Consider the following 19,312-nt stretch of genomic DNA (forward strand, 5'->3'; position numbering starts at 1 on the left):
ACTCCATTCCTTAACCCTTTGGGTAGCCTATGAGAAAGTTAAAATCCGAAACCAGTTAGAAAGAGAAATTAAACATGAAGGCAGTGTGTGGGTTTGCACTTTGTTTCTGTAGAAGAGGAAGAGGGAAGAGTTCAGAAATTTGCATCTGAGAAGTTTCTTATTGATCCTATTAATTGATCAACTTCAGTTGTCATATACATATACATACATTAGGAATTTACTGTGGTGTGATGGTCAGGGCACAACATGCAGCAAATAAAAAATTCAACAAATATAAAAGTAAAGAATTATATAATATAAACATCTGTAAATTTAAAAAGCTAATGAAGTTAGAGGTTAAAGGATGGATGTGGAATAAACGTGTATGAATAAACATCAGCATGTATTCACAATGTAACCAGCATTATAATAAGTGGTTTACAATACAGTTGCAGTGACTTGGGGGAGGGGGGTAATAAATCAGAACTAACTAGAATGGTTGGCCAGATTAATTGTCTGGGGAAAGAAACTTTTAAGATGCCTTGATTTCTTTATTGTTTTAATAGTCCTATAGCACTTTCCGGAAAGGAACTTTTGGAAAAGGCAGTTTTCTGGGTGGTTAGTGTCTGCAATAAATTTTTCCTGCCTGCTTCTTAGCCCTGGGAACACACAGCCCTGCAGTGATGGTAGACTGCAGCCAATAGCCTTTCCTGCTGAACCTCACTGTAGTTTTTGTATATAATGAGAGGAAGCTGCAACGAGCCAGACAGTAATGGCTGATGTGAGGATTCTCTCTATGATGACAGCATGGAATTATTTCCATGTGGCTTACAAGATTCTTGTATCACTTAAATTACAGAATTCAGTAAATTTCAACATAGCTCTTCTCCAGTGGGGCACTGATGATTAGACAGTCCAATGGCTTGTTAATGTACTTTGTGTTATTTCATTCTTGGCTTTTTTTTTAATGTACATAAAGATGTTTTAACAGAGTAGTAGGGTTACACAGCAGTGAAACAGGTACTCCAGCCGAACTTGCCCATCCTGACCAATGTGCCCAGTCTTATTTGGTCCATATCCTTCCTAACTTCTTATTCATATACCTGCCCAAATGTCTTTTAAGCAATGTAATTTTACTCAGCTTTACCACTTTCTCTGGCAGTTATTTCTATATATGCATGAATCTGTGTTGAAAAACTTGCCCCTCAGGTCCCTTTTAAATCTTCATCCTCTGACCTTCAAATTATGCTATCTAGTTTCAGCCCCACTCTGGAGAAAAAAACTGACCATCCAACTTATCTGTGACCCCTATAAAGGTCAAAGTAAATTTATCATCAAAGTACATGTTGCCATATACTACCCTGAGATTCATTTTCCTGCAGGCATTCACTGTAAAGTGGAAAAACTACATACAAGATGGACAAACAACCAATGTGTAAAAGGCAACAAACTGCAAATCTAAAAAGAAAAAAAAAGCAATAAATATCAAGAACATAAACAGTCCTTGAAAGTGAGTCCATAGGTTGTGAGAACAATTCAGTGATGGACGAGTGAAGTTATCCCCTTTGGTTCTAGAGCCTGATGGTTGAGGGGTAATAACTGTTCCTGAACCTGGTGGTGTGTGTCCTGAGGCTCCTGTACGTTCTTTTTGATAGCAGCAGCAAGAGAGCATGGCCTGCAACAGCGCTCTTTGCAGACATGCTCAATGGTGGGAAGGGTATTACCTCTGATAGACTTGTATCCACTACTTTTTGAGGCTTTTCCATTCTTGGGCATTGGATTTCCAAACCAAGCTGTGATAAGGTAACCTATCAGTCTTCTTCACTCCTGGGGAAAGTAGCCCAGACTGTCCAGTCTCTCCTCATCATTTAAGCTGCTCAGTCCCAGCAACATCATCCTTGAGCTTTGCTGCACCCTTTCCAGGTTAATCATGTCTTTCTTATGGCATGGTGACCAAAACTCTACACGGTGTTCCCAGTGAAGCTTCATGAATGCCTTGTAAAGTTGTAACATAACCACCTCTATACTCTATCCCTTGACTGAAGGCAAGCACACCAAACAGCACCATTACTGTCTACCTGTGTCACTGTGATCATTTCAAATGCAATTTACACAAACGGGGTCATGTAGGGCAAGATCAAACAAGAACTGGTACAGAACCTCTCAACAATCAAAAGCTGATTACTTACTGAAGAATGAAAGGTAAAAGAATGCTGAAGTCAGTCAAAGGAACTACCAATAGCCGTAGGGAAAAAGTAACGTCTGGTGTGGATTTAAACTTCCTCAACCTGAAAGCCCTTGCGTCAAATTGTTGCTCCATGTGGAAATATTTGATTGTGTACAAGATAGTAAATTGCACTGGGAATTTTTTTAACATGGGGAGGGAAATGGGGGAGGGGAAAGGGTTGCGGTTGAAGGGGAAAATTATGCCTTCCTGATTATCCAGTGAGACCTTATTACAAGGCCGTGTGCTTTTTATGCTTGGCTGTAAATTGCAATCACATTAAGTGATGTGCTCCATCATCAAATGTCCCATCAACACCACCCAATCCAGGATCACACAGAAAGAATAAATGTTTCTGCAAAGCATCAGAGAACTGACCCAACAAGGGACAGAAACTTCAGCCATAATAAGTACTTGAAAAACATTACAGATTTCATTGATATTAGTGTCTTTAAAGGAAAAGTAAAAACAGATTAGCACTGTTGGTATTGAGGAAACTAGAAATGGAATAAAAATATCAGCAAGAGTGTTGCGGGGAAGAGACAAAAAGTCAAATCAGGAACAGAATATGTGATGAAGGAGAGATGAAGGAGCACAGCCACAAATTAAAACTTCCTCTTGCAAATTTACTCTTTGGGATGTGGGACAACACTAGTAAAGCTAGTCTCCAACTGCCTGCTAGAGAGTAATCTGCCAGCTGGCTTTCTGGCAAACGAGCTTCTACAGTGAAGTGGGGAAGGTGTCCCAGCATTCAGATGCACTGGGAATTCAGTAACTGCAAAATTTGTGGATGCTGTACAGTTTGAAAAGGGATGGCATGTCCCATATGTCTCAAGCCCTGGCCCAAGGTGGTAGATATCAGAATATTTTGAGATGCCATCAGAACAGGATCCTCTCTATTTGTGGTCAGTGGTCTGACCAATGAAGATGCACTTGCAAATCCAGAGGTTAGTGCTGCAAAGACTATAATGCAGAGATCCTCTTGTTCCAGACAATCACTGCCCAAGACATGCCAAGCGCTACATATCATTTATCAGGCGCAGTTCAATCAATACCCAGGCCTCACTTTAAATTGCTTAATATCAGAGCATAAACAAAGAAATTCTGCAGATTCTGGAAATCTTGAGCAACACCCACCAAATGCTGGAGGAACTTAGCAAGTGAGGCAGCATCTACTAAACAAAACAATTTTCCACCAGACCAAGCTGAGGGGGAATAATCCCCCCAGGACAAAGGGTCTTAGTCTGAAATGCTGGCTGTTTATTCCCCTCCATAGATGCTGCCCGATTTGCAAAGAACCTTGAGCATTTTGTGCCTGTCACTTCATATCAGAGCAGTTGCACTTGGGAATTAATAATTTGCATAACACCATTATCTCAAGGGGCTTTGGTATTATCACACAAGTTTGCTCCCTCCGATCATCCAACTATCACTTTGAACCCCTACCATCAGGCAGGAGGTCCCAGAGTTAGTTAAGGACCGTTAGGATGGGAAATAGCTTCTTTCCCCAGGTCGTAAGACTACTGAACTCCCAGACGCCACCCAGGACTCACCATGTATGATGTGCCATCAGCATCATACTGCTTACTTTTTAAACTTGTATTGTAAATAACCTTATTATTTGTTCATCTATTTGTGGTAATATTAGTTTATGTAGAGCACAGTATAGTGTAGCTTGGTCTGGTGGAACGTTGTTTCGTTTGGTAGTATACATGTGTATGTTTGAATGACAATAAACTGAACTTGCTCAAAGAATGCACATTCTATGGATGCCTTAAGAAAAAATAGGAACCAGAGGGTTTTTTTAGGAAGGCAAAGCCACCATGTTTGGAGCACTGGAACAAACAAAAAGAGAGGATGACAATGCTGTCAGGATTGAAACTGAGGGCTGTTAGCCTGAGAAATGTCAGAGATAGACAGGGGGACAAGACGAGGAAGTGATCAGAAAACTAGGCTGAGAATGATTATGTAGAAACTTAACTGGAAGCAAACATACAATAGGTCACTAAACTAAGGGAAGGGTGATGGTTTAAACAGTCCAGAGATTACAAAGGTATATATAATAGTCATAGTCATATTTTATTGATCCCAGAGGGAAATTGGTTTTCGTTACAGATGCACCATAAATAATAAATAGTAGTAGAACCATAAATAGTTAAATAGTAATATGTAAATTATGCCAGTAAATTATGAAATAAATCCAGGACCAGCCTATCGGCACAGGGTGTCTGACCCTTCAAGGGAGGAGTTGTAAGGTTTGATGGCCACAGGCAGGAATGACTTCCTATGACATCATCAGATGAGGTTTAACATAAGAGAGGGGAATGTTTGGAAAAGACCTGCATACTATGCCTTGGCTAATCAGAATTAGGTTTACTGTCACTGATGCAAGTCATGGAATTTGTAGTTTAAACAAATTCCACTGTAAAAATAAATAAATATTGCAAAAGAGAAATAGAACCGGGTTCATGGGCCGCTCAGAAATCTGATGGCAGAGGGGAAGAAGCAGTTCCTAAAACATTAAGTGGGTCTTCAGGCTCCTGTAGCTCTGCCCTGATGAAAAGAAAGCATGACCTGGATGGTGAGGTCCTGAATAATGGATGTTGCCTTTTTGGGACACCATCTTTGGAAGTTGTTGTTGGCAGTTTAAAACTCATGTTAGTGCCCAGTATAATACAAAGGCTGCTGGAAAAAGTGACAATGTCATTGGCTAGTTAATGAAGACTTTTAAAGTTTCTTCCTGATCTTAGTTTGAAAGAAACTTTCTAGTGCTCCTGAAACAAAGACCTGACTAGCATCCTGTCAATTTGGAGGCAAAGCAGAGCTAATTGAGTGGAATGGAACTCTAGCTTGCCACCACATCACATGCTGCATTTCAGTAAAGAATACAAGATTAGCTTTATTTGTCACACGTACATTGAAACATACAGTGAAATGGGTTGCTTGCATCAATGACGAACACAGTCCGAGGATTGTGCTGGGGGTAGCCTGCAAGTATCACCACACTCCCAGTGCCAACACAGTATGCCCACAACTCACTAACTCTACTCATACATCATTGGAATGTGGGAGGAAACCAGAGCACCCAGAGGAAACCCATGCAGTCACAGGGAGAATGTGCAAACTTATTACAGACAGCAATGGAAATTGAACTCCGACCTTCTGATCATTGACACTGTAAAGCGTTATGTTAACTGCTACACCGCCGTGCCATCCTTGCCTGCATTGAGATTATCATCACATTCCTGCACTAACATCAAATCCTTTGATTCCCTTAATATCCCAGGGTTATTAGGATCCCCTTGCCAATAATGCTTCTGGGAATAGTGATGCAACACAAGTTATCTGAGAGGACTGCAAGAACTGTGTTTAGATTACATCAGGGACACCTTAGTTGAAATCAAAACCAAGAGGCCTCCTTCCCGGAGACTGAGATTAGGCAGGTATGCTTGCCAAAAAAAATAACAGATAATGAAGTAACCATTCTATGAATTGATCTATGCATTCTTTATATTAAAAGGAAATTTGAAATATTTGCCCAAGTTAATGGAACTAGCAGAGGAGAATCAAATTTCACTAAATTTGACCAACTTAGCGACCTGCATAAGTTCTCCTACTTAAAACAAATTGACTCTTGGCAACTGCCCAGTATCTGATATTTACCCTCTGGGAAAAGCTGCTAATTAAACACAAGCAAAAGATTTATGAAAATAAAGAGCAATTGATACACATGGTTTTGCAATGTCCAAAAAAACAATTCACTTTTTGTCTGATAGGGAACTGGAACCAGTCTGGAAAGTAATTTTAATTGTAAAATTCTTCTCAGAAGATCCATCATTTCAAACTTTTCTGCAGGTTATGTTTTCGTCTACAGAATATGACAATTTCAAACAGAAAATCCATAATATGAAAAATGTAACATCTGTGCAGAGTTAAGAACAAGAATTAAGCCACGACTTCCTGACGCCTATTCCCCATTCAATTAGAAAACTATTTCAGAGAATTGCAAATCTTTGAAATTCACTCCTTGCTCTCCCCCCGCCTCCCCCCAACCCCAGTGACCATATCACTGAATATGGTCAAGTCAGGTCAATTGGACCAAGAGCTGAATGGAACCAATAGGAAAGTAAGAACAAGATTAAGTTCATATCTAATGGTATGGCTGGCTTTAGGGGCATTCTCCTACACCCATTTCTTATGGACAAAGCTGACCTTGGCATGGGTAGCAGTGACAAAATCTTGACTTCATTGAAAATGCCCTTCACCATATTGTAGACACAAAAAAAGACTACAGATGCTGAAAATCTGAACACACAAAACATCTGGAGGAACCTTTGAGTCTTGAAGAGTCTCAAACCCGAGTGTCGACTGTCTATTTTCCTCAATAGATGCTGAGTGCCTCAACCTGCTGAGTTCCTCCAGCATTTTGTTTTGCCTCATTGTATTGTGACACTTGCAGGCTGCCCCCAGCCTATATTCGAACAGTGGTGGTCATCGACACAAGTGACACATTTCATTATATGTTTCAATGTACATATGACAAATAAAACTAATTATATTTAAATGTAATCTAATCTACCTGCTAAATGGAGCAGACTATGAACTCAGGACTTAACGTCCATAAGTCACTGTGGCCTATTGAAAAAAGCAGAATTGTACTCACACACAATTAGCAACCTCATTGACAGATCAGCACCAAATCGGGGATTAACCTTGGTTCAACAGGAGTACAGGGGGCCTTTTCAGGAACAGCACCAGGCAGATAGAGGATTAAACAACCTACCTGTCAAAGCTGCAAGACAGAACTACTTAATACCAGACAATTTTTCATACAGAACGTGGGAAGTCTGTCTACGGAATGAGCTGCCAGAGGAAGTAATTGAGGCAGGTACAATAGCATAGTTTAAGAGGAATGTAGATAGATGATGGGGCAGGGTTCAGAGGGATATGGGCCAAGCACAGAAAAATGGGACTAGCCAGGTGGGCACCATAGTCAGCATGGACTGGTTGGGCTGAATGACCTGTGTCTGTGCTGTATTGCTCTATGACTCCATGACTCTATGACTCTAATATAAACAGCAAGCAACAGACAAAGCTAAGCAAGACCACGACCAGCAGAAAGGAACCATACTCCACAGTCCCACCACATTCAGTCGTGAATGGTGGTGGGTCATTAAACAACTCAGTGGAAGAGAATCCACAAATATCTCATTCTTAGTGATGGGGGAGCCTAACATGCCAATGCAGAAGAGAAAGACAAAACACTTACAAAAATCTGCAGCCAGAAGTGCCCAAATGAGTGATTCATCTAGTCTAAGTCTCCACTCAGTGATTGAAAGCCAGCAGCATGGACATGAGGCATCCATGGTTGGATGTGGGGTTGGCAGAAAATGAACAAGTGCCTCCTCACCCCTCTATCAGTGAGATGTCTGCAGGTCTGGAGTCAGAGTTTTGTATGGGAGGAGGAACAAGTTCTGATGACCTCCTGGGTTCACGAATCAGTGAGACCAGAGCTGAAAGCCTAGTGTTCGGTGATTGAAGTGTCCTGGGATCGATGCAGAGGATCATCGACCAAGGGTCAAATCAAAATTCTGGAAGTCAAAACCCATTTGCCAGAGCATTGTCTGTGAACCTCTGCAAGTCCACTGAGGAAGTCGGTCCAATGTCTGCAAGCCTGATTCAGAGTCCACTGGTAGTTGAAGATCGAAGAAAATAGTCTGTTCTGAGGTTAAGGGACTGTGTATACATGTGGGTAGGAGGGAGGAATGGGGCTAATTTTGCTCTGTTCTTTTTTCCTTCTTGTGTTCTGCTAAACATTGTGGGCATGTGATGTTGGCATCAGAATGTGTGGCAACACTTGCAGGCTGCCCCAACATACGTTAACGCATTTCATTGTATGTTTTGATATACACATGACAAAAACTCGATTCTTGATCTTGAATTTGATACACATTTAACTTATGTACAACTTAAAACACCTTTTTAAAATCGGTGATGAGATCACTCTGCTATGGAGAGGGAGAGTATTGCCCAGGTTTTCTGCGCTTTGGATGTGGACTTAGACTGTGGACTTCTCCCCCACCACCCCACCCCAGTCTTATGGTTTTATTGTATTCAGTGTTTTTCCACCCAATCTTTCTTGTTTTTTTGTGTGCCGGGGAGGGGGGATATGGGGTTGATATGCCTGCTCGGTTTTTATTTATGCAGGGAGGAGGGATTTGGGGTTGATGATCGTACTGCCTTTGTTTTCTTTCTTGGTTTCATGGCGATCTGGAGAAGAATTTCAGAGTTGTATACTTTGATAATAAACCTTTGAACCCACATTCAATGATTCAGAAAGTTTCCTTCCCTCCAGCCATCAGACTTCTGAACAGCCCATGAACATCAATGTAATTTCTTTTTCTTACATTCTTATGTCTTTGCACTGCAATACTGCATCAAAACAACAAGTTTCACATCATCTAATTCAGTGATAATAAACTGGACTCTAACAGGTTCTTTCAAATTGAAACCAATGGTAGTTGTGAGAAGGTCTGGCCTGAATGGTGGGGGTTCTTTGAGAATTAATGCTTCTTCCTCTGGTGGCACTCCATGTAAGCATACTCAGTGGGGAGGCTTTTCCTGTGATGGACTAGGCTGCATCTCCCACTTTCTGTAGCCTTTTCTCTTCCTGACATAGATGTTTTTATATCGGAATGCGATGCAACCACCATGCATCTATAGAAGTTTGGCAAAGGTTTTGGTGACATGCCAAATCTACTCAAATTTCTAAGAAAGTAGAGGAACTGTTGTGCCTTCTTTGTGATTACAACTATGTGCTGGTCCTAGGTCAGATCCATTGATATGTTGACACCAAGGAATATAAAATTCCTGACCCTCTCCACCACCATTCCCCTAATGAAAACTGGCTCATGGACCTCCAGCTTCTTCCTCCTGTAGTCAACAACTCTCGCAGTCAGGTTTTGCTGACATTGGGTGACAATCTCCTTCCTATATATCAATTTGTCACCACTTTTGACTTGGCCAACAACAGCGGTGTCATCAGCAAACTTAAAAAAGGCAGTTCCAATACTATCCTTGGATATACCTGGTCAAGCCCAGAATATTTATCTACCTTCATGCCATTTAAATGTTGAAATGCTCCTCTTTCATAATGTTGATATGCTCCAGGATATCACCGTTTCTCCACTGAATTCTCTAGCTTCCATGTATTTCTCTGTGGTGGAGACATTTAAAACTTTGTCCACATAATTACCACAGTGAATCTTTTTAGGGGACTTTCTCATTTCCTACCTACCCTTTAACTCTTAATATACTTTGAGAACATTTTAAGATTCTCCTTTACCTTATCTGCCAGGATTACCTCATGGCCCCTTTTTGCTCTCCTAATTTACTTAAGTGTACACTTATATCCCTTGTTCTCCTCACGGGACTTTATTTGTAATTTTATTCCATTTCCATGGACAAATATGAAAGGGGAAAGAAACTGCAGCTACACAGAACATAGAACAGTACAGCACCGGACAGGCCTTTCAGCCCTTGATATGGTACCAAACTATTAAACTAAAGACTCTAATCTCACTTGCCCGCACAGGGCAAAAGAGCAGTACACTAGGACAAAATGAAGTGTGATCAAAGAGCTGGCATCTTGCAAAGGGGACAAATTCCACCCTCCCATCAATGTGTCATATTTGTTCATAATAAACTTGCCCCGCCTTTCAATAAAATCACTGCTAATCTCTTCCTGTAAATACTGTGTCCACATCCCTCAATTATCCAAGAGCCCACCATTTACAGCTCTGCATGCACTCAATGACAGCTATCATAATTCTCCTGGGTAGAGAATTCCAAAGATCCACCACTGAGTGAAGAATTTTAACTTCATCTCTGCCCTGAATGGCAGATCCTGATTTTAGAATGCAACCTTCAGCTAGGCAAACCTCTTCACCTTGTCTACTCTCAAGTCCTTTAAAAGTTCCAAGAGCTAATTTTTTTCTTTAATTCTGCTGTCTTTTAAACACAGAACAGTACAGCATAGCTACAGGCCATTCAACCCCTCATGACTAAATATGCCAATCTAACTAATCCCATCTACCTGCACGTGGTCTATATCCTACTATGCCCTTCTAAGCGCTTCTTTAATATCACTCTATGTAACCCTCAGGCTCACCCAGCTCACCAAACTGGTTAATCACATTTGTGTGGATACTATGTAATGTACCCCCAGTTACAAACCCACAACGCAAAATATCATACAGTACACCATATGCAATTAAATGATAGACTTTATGAATCTTAATCTGAAAACAGGTTACTAATGAAAATAAACAAAACAAAAAGAGGGCCCAAGTCAAAGTTCCAGTTCGAGCTCACTCAGTAGTCATCCTTTCAGCATCGATCTCCGAACATCACCGACCTTCGGACTCTCAGATCTCAATGCACTCCATCCGCCATTCTACCAGCTTTCTCCACTCGCGTCTTCCCTCTTCATCTCTCCTCGACAAAAGACCGCAAAAACAATATCTTTCCAGATACACAAGACAAAACAATCCCCGATTGGCTAACAGTCCTGTTATCTCCAGTAATAACCCAAACATGGCTGTTACAGAGAAACCGTTACCTCAGCAGAGAACATTACAAAGAAGCCATTACACATACATCTGCCTCTACCATCTCCCCGGCAGCATGTTCCAGGTAACTACCACTCCCTATGTAAAATCATTTCCCTCATAAATTTCCTTTAAACTTATCCCTGTCACCGAAAACCTATACTCTCTAATATCTGACATTTCCACTCTGGGAAAAAGACTCTGAATGCACCTCATCTATGCCCCTCAGTTTTATAAATTTCTATCAGGTCACTCTTCAGCTGCATGGCCCATCATGGCTACTCATAAGAACAGAAGAAATCAGTCACTCACGGCAGCTATGCCCTTCAACAAGATCACAGCTGCTGTCCTACGTCACAGTTTCCTCATCAAAACAAAACAAACTGCGTAGGGAACTTAATGGATTAGCTAGTATCTGTGGTGACAGAAAAGTAGGTGATAGTTCAGGTTGAGACACTGCATCAAGACTGGACACAGATGTGATGCATGGTCTTTACCTTAATCATCAACTACCCTGCTGTCACCAAAGATGCTGCCCAAACCATTGGGTCTTCCGACAGTTTTAATTTTCCTCATTTATACCCAATTGCTGAATTAGACTCAGTCAGCTCCATCACAGGTACAACCCTCCCCACATCTTCAACAGGTGGCATCTCAAGAAGGTAGCACCTATCATTAAAGACCTTCACCAACTGGGTATGACTTCTTCGATCTACTGCTATCGAGGAGGTGGTTTAGGAGCCCAAGTTCCCACTCTTGATTTTTTAAGAACAGTTTCTTCCCCTCCACCATCGGATTTCTGAACCGTCTGTGAACACTACCTCTGCTGCACAATTTATGTTTGTAACTTACTGCAGCTTCTGTAACTCACACTGTACAACTGCTGAAAACAACAAACTTCATGACATATCAGTGACAATGAACCAGACTGTGATCCAGATTTCAAAACTTGTCATCTTGGGTCTCCACATTGCTTTTCATCCATGCCCATTACGGTGCCCACCAAGCTGACTCCATTTGACACCACACAAAATGCTGGAGCAACTCAGCAGGCCAGGCAGCATTTGTGGAAAAACATACAGTCAATGTTTTGGACTGAGATCCTTCAGCAGGGCCGATGGAAAAAAAACTGAGTAGATTTTAAAGGTGGGGGTAGGGGAGCGAGAAACACGAGGTGAAAGGTGAAACCTGAAGGGGAGGGGATGAAGTAAAGAGCTGGGATGTTAATTGCTGAAAGAGATACTAGGCTGGAGAAGGGGGTGTCTGATAGGATAGGACAGAAGGCCATGGAAGAAAGATAAGGTGGGGGGTATGGTGGAGGAGCACCAGAGGGAGGTGATAGGCAAGCCACAAGATAAGGTGAGGAAGGGAAAAAGGATTGGGGAATGGTGGGGGGGGGGAGAGGGCATTACGGGATGTTTGGAAATCAATGTTCATGCCATCATGTTGGAGGCTATCCAAATGGAATACAAGGTGTTGTTCCTCCAACCTGAGTGTGACCTCATCTCAACAGTGGAGGAGGCCACTGATAGACTTATTGGAATGGGAATTGGAAGTAGAATTAAAATGGGTCGCCACTGGGAGATCCCGCTTGTTCTGGCGGGTGGAATGCTAGGTGCTCGACGAAGTGGTCTCCCAATCTACATCAGTACGTACTCTGTTAAACCCTTATCCATCAATATATTTGACGCTGCCCTCATCCACGTCTTCTCTATTTCCCAGATATCCACACTCACAACATTTTCTCCTCCACCTGAACAGTGAGAGTTCCTGTCTTTACCTACCACTCCATGAGCCTCTTTATCCAACACACCATTCTCCGCCACTTTCGCCATCTCCAAAGGGACCCTGTTATTAAACACATCTTCACCTCACCCCCACCTTTCACTTTTCACTTTCTGCAGGGATTGCTCACTCCGTATTCCCTTGTCCATTCATCCTCCCCACATGGCCCTTATCCCTGTAAGCAGCCAAAGTGCTACACCTGCCCATTCACCTCCATTGAAAGCCCCAAACAGTCCTTCCAGGCGAGATAACACTTCACTTGCAAATCTACTGGGGTTGTCGGATTGTATCCAGTGCTGCCGATGATGGCGTCTTCCTTTCCAGTCTGAAGATGCTGCCTGGGTTAGAGGGCATGAGCTGTAAGGAGAGGCTGGACAAACTGGGGTTGTTTTTTCTGGAGTGTCGGAGGCTGAGGGGAAACCTGATAGAGTTCATAAGATTGTGAGAGGCATAGGTAGACCGCCAGTGTCTGTTTCCTACAGTCAAAGCTTCTAATACGAGAGGACGCGCATTTAAAGTGAGAGGGGGTAGATTCAATCAGTGATTCTTTCCCTCTGTTATCAGATTTCTCAATTGTCCACAAACCCCACCTCATTGTTCCTCTTGTTTTTCACTATTTATTTATTTTGCAATTTATAGTAATTCTATGACTTTGCACTGTGTTGCTGCCACAAAACAACAAATTTCACATCACATAAGACAGTGATGATAAACCTGATTTTGATTCTGAGATATGTGGAGCAGATTTTAAATGCCGTTAATGTATCTGCCTCAACCATTTCCTCTGCCCATTCACCTCCTCCCGCACCTCCATTCAGAGCCCCAAAGAGTCCTTTGCGGTGAGACAAACTTCACCTGCAAGTCTGTTGGGATTGTGTTCTGCATCCGGTGCTCCCAATGCGATGGCCTCTACACCGGAGAGTTCCAACGTAGATTGGGGGACTGTTTTGTTGAGCACCTGCACTCCGTTCTCAACAAGGAGGATTTCCAGAGAGACAATCATTTTGATTCCAATCCCCATTCCCATTCTAACGTGTTGGTCCTCTGCTGCCATGATGAGGCCACTCACAGGTGGGAGCAGCAACACCTCATATTTCGTCTCAATTTCTCTAACATCCAGTAATTTCCCCCTTCCTCTTTCTTTTCATTCCCCACTCTGGCTCCCCTATTACGCCTTCTCTTTTCCTCACCTACCCCCTCCACTCGGTGCTCCTTCTCCTTCCCTTCTCCCATGGTCCCTCTCCTGTTTCCTTCTTCAGCCCCTTATCTTTTCCACCCATCACATCTCCGTTTCTCACTTCAATCCCTCCCCAAGCTTCACCCATCAGCTTCCAGCTTATACTCCTTCCCTCTTCCTTTCCTGTCCTGACAAAAGATCTTGGCCGGAAACAGTGACTCTTTACTCCTTTCCAGAGATGCTGCCTGACCTGCCGAGTTCCTCCTGCATTTTGCGTGTGTTGCTTTGGATTTCTAGCATCTGCAGAATCTCCTGTTACTTATCCAAATGTCTCTTAGGTGTTGCTCTTGTTCCCATCTCTATCACTTCCTCTTACAGACATATATCCACCATCCTGACATTTCCCCTCGGGTCTCTTAAACCTTTTCCACCTCTCACCTTAAACCTATTCTGCTATAGTTCCCCTTCTCTAGAAAGAAGACTCTGCATTCACTCCATCTACACCGCTCACTATTTTATACAGCTCTATGACACCACTCAGTGTCCCACTCTCCAGGGAATAAGGAACTTGCATGCCCAGCCTCTCCCTATAACTTCACAGTCATACTTTATTGATCCCGGGGGAAATTGGTTTTTGTTACATTTGCACCATAAATAATAAATAGTAACAGAACCATAAATAGTTAAATAGTAATATGCAAATTATGCCAGGAAATAAGTCCAGGACCAGCCTATTGGCTCAGGGTGTCTGACCCTCCAAGGGAGGAGTTGTAAAGTTTGATGGCCACAGGCAGAAATGACTTCCTATGACGCTCAGTGCTGCATCTCGGAGGAATGAGTCTCTGGCTGAATGTACTCCTGTGCCCACCCAGTACATTATGTAGTGGATAGGAGACATTGTCCAAGATGGCGTGCAACTTGGACAGCATCCTCTTTTCAGACACCACCGTCAGAGAGTCCAGTTCCATCCCCACAACATCACTGGCCTTAGAATGAGTTTGTTGATTCTGTTGGTGTCTGCTACCCTCAGCCTGCTGCCCCAGCACACAACAGCAAACATGATAGCACTGGCCACCACAGACTCGTAGAACATCCTCAGCATCGTCCGGCAGATGTTAAAGGACCTCAGTCTCCTCAGGAAATAGAGATGGCTCTGACCCTTCTTGTAGACAGCCTCAGTGTTCTTTGACCAGTCCAGTTTATTGTCAATTCGTATCCCCAGGTATTTGTAATCCTCCACCATGTCCACACTGACCCCCTGGATGGAAACAGGGGTCACCGGTACCTTAGCCCTCCTGAGGTCTACCACCAGCTCCTTAGTTACTTGGGCTCTTAAGTCCTAGCAACATTCTAATAAATCTTCCCTGTGCTCTTTCCAGAACACAGTACACCAGGTGTGGCCTCAACAACGTCCTGTATAATTGCATTACTCAGATTTGTATGCATTTGTTTATCACCTGTGCAGTGAAATATTTAATTTGCATTAACAACCAGGGATGTGCTGGGTACAGCCCACAGTGCAGGTGCACCCTTACCAACGTCCTGTACGACAGGACCCTCGCCATCTGGGCCATGCCCTCTTCTTCACACTGTCAGTGGGCAGGAAGCTCAGGAGCCGGATCACTAATGTTCAATAACAGCTTTTTTCCCCCACTGCCATCAGGTTCCTGAACCAACCCGAAAAACTCCAAACCTACCTTAAAACAACATACATCAAAGTTGCTGGTGAACGCAGCAGGCCAAGCAGCATCTATAGGAAGAGGCGCAGTCGACGTTTCAGGCCGAGACCCTTCGTCAGGACTAACTGAAGGAAGAGTGAGTAAGGGATTTGAAAGTTGGAGGGGGAGGGGGAGATGCAAAATGATAGGAGAAGACAGGAGGGGGAGGGATGGAGCCGAGAGCTGGACAGGTGATAGGCAAAAGGGGATACGAGAGGATCATGGGACAGGAGGTCCGGGAAGAAAGACAAGGGGGGCGGGTGACCCAGAGGATGGGCAAGAGGTGTATTCAGAGGGACAGAGGGAGAAAAAGGAGAGTGAGAGAAAGAATGTGTGCATAAAAATAAGTAACAGATGGGGTACGAGGGGGAAGTGGGGCATTAGCGGAAGTTAGAGAAGTCGATGTTCATGCCATCAGGTTGGAGGCTACCCAGACGGAATATAAGGTGTTGTTCCTCCAACCTGAGTGTGGCTTCATCTTTACAGTAGAGGAGGCCGTGGATAGACATGTCAGAATGGGAATGGGATGTGGAATTAAAATGTGTGGCCACTGGGAGATCCTGCTTTCTCTGGCAGACAGAGCGTAGATGTTCAGCAAGGCGGTCTCCCAGTCTGCGTCGGGTCTCACCAATATATAAAAGGCCACATCGGGAGCACCGGACGCAGTATATCACCCCAGTAGACTCACAGGTGAAGTGATGCCTCACTTGGAAGGACTGTTTGGGGCCCTGAATGGTGGTAAGGGACCTTATACTTTATTTCTAGGAAGAGGTACAGTCGACGTTTCAGGACGAAGGGTCTCGGCCCGAAACGTCGACTGTACCTCTTCCTAGAGATACTGCCTGGCCTGCTGCGTTCACCAGCAACTTTGATGTGTGTTGCTTGAATTTTCAGCATCTGCAGAATTCCTGTTGTTATATTTTATTTCTTTTTTTCTCTCAGCTTGCACTAATGTCGTTATGCTCAGATTGTCGTGCAAGTTGTGCGTAATTTATTTAAGTTTTTGATCAAACTTGCAATGGACTGTTGCAGCAAAAAGCTGACTTTGGTAGCTCTATGACAATAAAATTGAACTTGACCAAAGTTGCTCACAGTTCAGTGCAGTCACACCACACACCGTAGGGGAGAGGAGGGACTGAAATCTGGAGCAGGCAACGATCTGCTGAAGGAATTCAGCTGGTCTCTTGGGGGGTGGGTGGTGGAGGAACGTTTCCGATGCAGGGTTTCGACCAGAATCGTTGACAATTCTACCCCTGCTCGACCAGCTGCTTTCCTCCAGCAAGCCATACTCACTGCCCTGACTGATGAAGGGCAACGTGGCGGGCCCCACCCTGTCTACCAGTCCAGGTGGAGTCAGCAGCTATGACAGACCCCCAGGTAAAGAAGCCGAGCCCGGACGGGGCAGTTTGAGGCGGAGGGGGCGAGGGGTTGGCGGTGACTATCACTCGCCGTGTTTACACAACGATCTACTCACAGCCACATTTGCGCTTTCCGCCCGAATCCACTTCGTTTGCCATCTTCCCCCTCAGATTTCAATTTGCCGTTTATCTATATTGATCAAAACTGCTGTCTGCCGACAGACCGGCGCTCCAGCTGCTCGCGTCCCGAATATCCCGCCAAATTCCCAACGTCCATTCAAATCCAAACGCAAGCCGGTCGGCGCAGGGCCTGCTGGGAGTTGTCGTTCACTGCCGTGCTCCACGGCGATTGGAAGGGGAAACGGGACTACAAATACCAAAGTGCAAAGACTTGCTCGTATGACCGATGTTTGATGGGATGATAGTGCCGTCAATCAAGAGGTGGGGGCGTTGGTTCCGGGTCTTGGTGGGCGGGATTTGGTTGCCGCGGCAACGAAGGAGCGCAACCGGACACCGTGCAGCCATAGGGAAAACACTGATCTCATTTGTACCTTCAGGAGAAAGAAAACCAACTCAGTTCTGCCCCTCTGAGGTAAGTTTATGGTGGGAGATTGGTTTAGAGACCTGAGGGTAGAAAAGACCCAAGTAAAGCGCTTTGCACCTCCTGAAGCACTTCGCCATCATTGAAGGGCTTTTGAAATACAGTATCCCCACTATTGCAATGATGGGCACTTTTCACTGCAGGTTTCTCCCAGCAGTTGTGTGGAAGTCAGCAGATAATTGGCTGATAGATGGTAAATATCTGGCCTCAGATCGAAGGGCCGTGGGATTTCATTACTGTACTACCTGAGAACCCTCTCTGTATGGCGCTGGGAATGTTCGTCTTGATTTAGTGGCTCAAGTGAGTCCCAAATCGCCTGGCTCAGAGGCAAGACCTGCAGCTTTCTCTTTCTCGGACTTTGAACCCATGAAAACTACTTTTTTAAATTTCTGTGCTTTCACTATTTATCCTAATTTATCAATTGTATATATATTTACTCTAATGGGGCTTTTTTTTCTACATTTATCACGTATTGCATGGTACTGCAGCTGCAGAGTTAACAAATTTCACTGCATATGCCGCTGGTATTAAGCCTGATTCTGGTTATCTCCAGTTCTCATTTTTCTCCCTCCACCAGTGAACATTCCCAATACCATTTTTCATGCAGATAGGATGCTTTCTATGGTACATCAATAAAAAAAATGATGAGGGTCTGACAGAGACAAGCCAAATTAGCCTCCTGAGAAAGTAGAGGCATTGGTGAGCTTTCTTGATGGTGACACCAAGGTGGTTTTACCAGGACAGGCTATTGGTGATCTTCACCCCTGGAAACTCGAAGCTCTGAATCCTCTGTAACCTCAATACCATTGATGTAAACAGGAGTGTGTGACCCTCCAACTTTCCTGAAGTCAATGACTTCCAGCTCTTTTGTATTGTTGTCATTGAGAGAAGGGCTGTTGTTACGACATCATGTCACTAAGCTTTCTGTCTCCTTCCTGTTTTCCAGCTCATTATTTGACATAGGACCAACTACAGTGGAGTTATTGAAAAAACTTGTAAGAGAGTTAGAGCAGATCTGGCCATGCAGTTCTGAGTGTACAGGGAGTAGGTTGGGAGTCTGAGCGTGAAACATGTATTTCTCATTGACACAGTGACAGTGGACATTCTCAATGACACAGTGACAGTGGACGTTCTCATTGACACAGTGACGGTGGACATTCTCATTGACACAGTGACGGTGGACGTTCTCATTGACACAGTGACGGTGGACATTCTCATTGACACAGTGACGGTGGGCATTCTCATTGACACAGTGACAGTGGACATTCTCGTTGACACAGTGACGGTGGGCATTCTCATTGACACAGTGACAGTGGACATTCTCGTTGACAGTGACAGTGGACATTCTCGATGACACAGTGACGGTGGACGTTCTCATTGACACAGTGACGGTGGACATTCTCGTTGACACAGTGACAGTGGACATTCTCGATGACACAGTGACGGTGGGCATTCTCATTGACACAGTGACAGTGGACATTCTCGTTGACACAGTGACGGTGGGCATTCTCATTGACACAGTGACAGTGGACATTCTCGTTGACACAGTGACGGTGGGCATTCTCATTGACACAGTGACAGTGGACATTCTCGTTGACAGTGACAGTGGACATTCTCGATGACACAGTGACGGTGGACGTTCTCATTGACACAGTGACGGTGGACATTCTCGATGACACAGTGACGGTGGACGTTCTCATTGACACAGTGACGGTGGACATTCTCGTTGACACAGTGACAGTGGACATTCGCATTGACACAGTGACGGTGGACGTTCTCATTGACACAGTGACGGTGGGCATTCTCGTTGACACAGTGACGGTGGACATTCTCGTTGACAGTGACAGTGGACATTCTCGAT

The 19,312-nt window shown here is 43.9% G+C and overlaps 2 protein-coding genes across 3 annotated transcripts in view; one reads left to right on the plus strand and one right to left on the minus strand.

The window, feature by feature from the left end:
- The window catches only part of LOC134343085 (ras GTPase-activating-like protein IQGAP1), a 230,576-nt gene extending 213,431 nt beyond the window's left edge, over window positions 1-17,145 (minus strand). Inside the window, exon 1 of the mRNA XM_063041967.1 lies at window positions 16,967-17,145. Coding sequence (XP_062898037.1) covers window positions 16,967-17,009 — 43 coding nt within the window. The 5' untranslated portion in view covers window positions 17,010-17,145. The remainder of the gene's footprint in view (window positions 1-16,966) is intronic.
- Window positions 17,146-17,357: 212 nt separating this feature from the next.
- LOC134337620 (tetratricopeptide repeat protein 24) overlaps window positions 17,358-19,312 on the plus strand; it is a 57,990-nt gene continuing 56,035 nt past the window's right edge. For both annotated transcript variants that reach the window (XM_063032796.1, XM_063032804.1), the window contains exon 1: window positions 17,358-17,442. The gene's annotated coding sequence lies outside the window, so the exon portion shown is untranslated. The remainder of the gene's footprint in view (window positions 17,443-19,312) is intronic.

The sequence above is a fragment of the Mobula hypostoma genome, chromosome 2 (genome assembly GCF_963921235.1).
Source record: "Mobula hypostoma chromosome 2, sMobHyp1.1, whole genome shotgun sequence".
Classification (NCBI taxonomy): Eukaryota; Metazoa; Chordata; class Chondrichthyes; order Myliobatiformes; family Myliobatidae; genus Mobula; species Mobula hypostoma.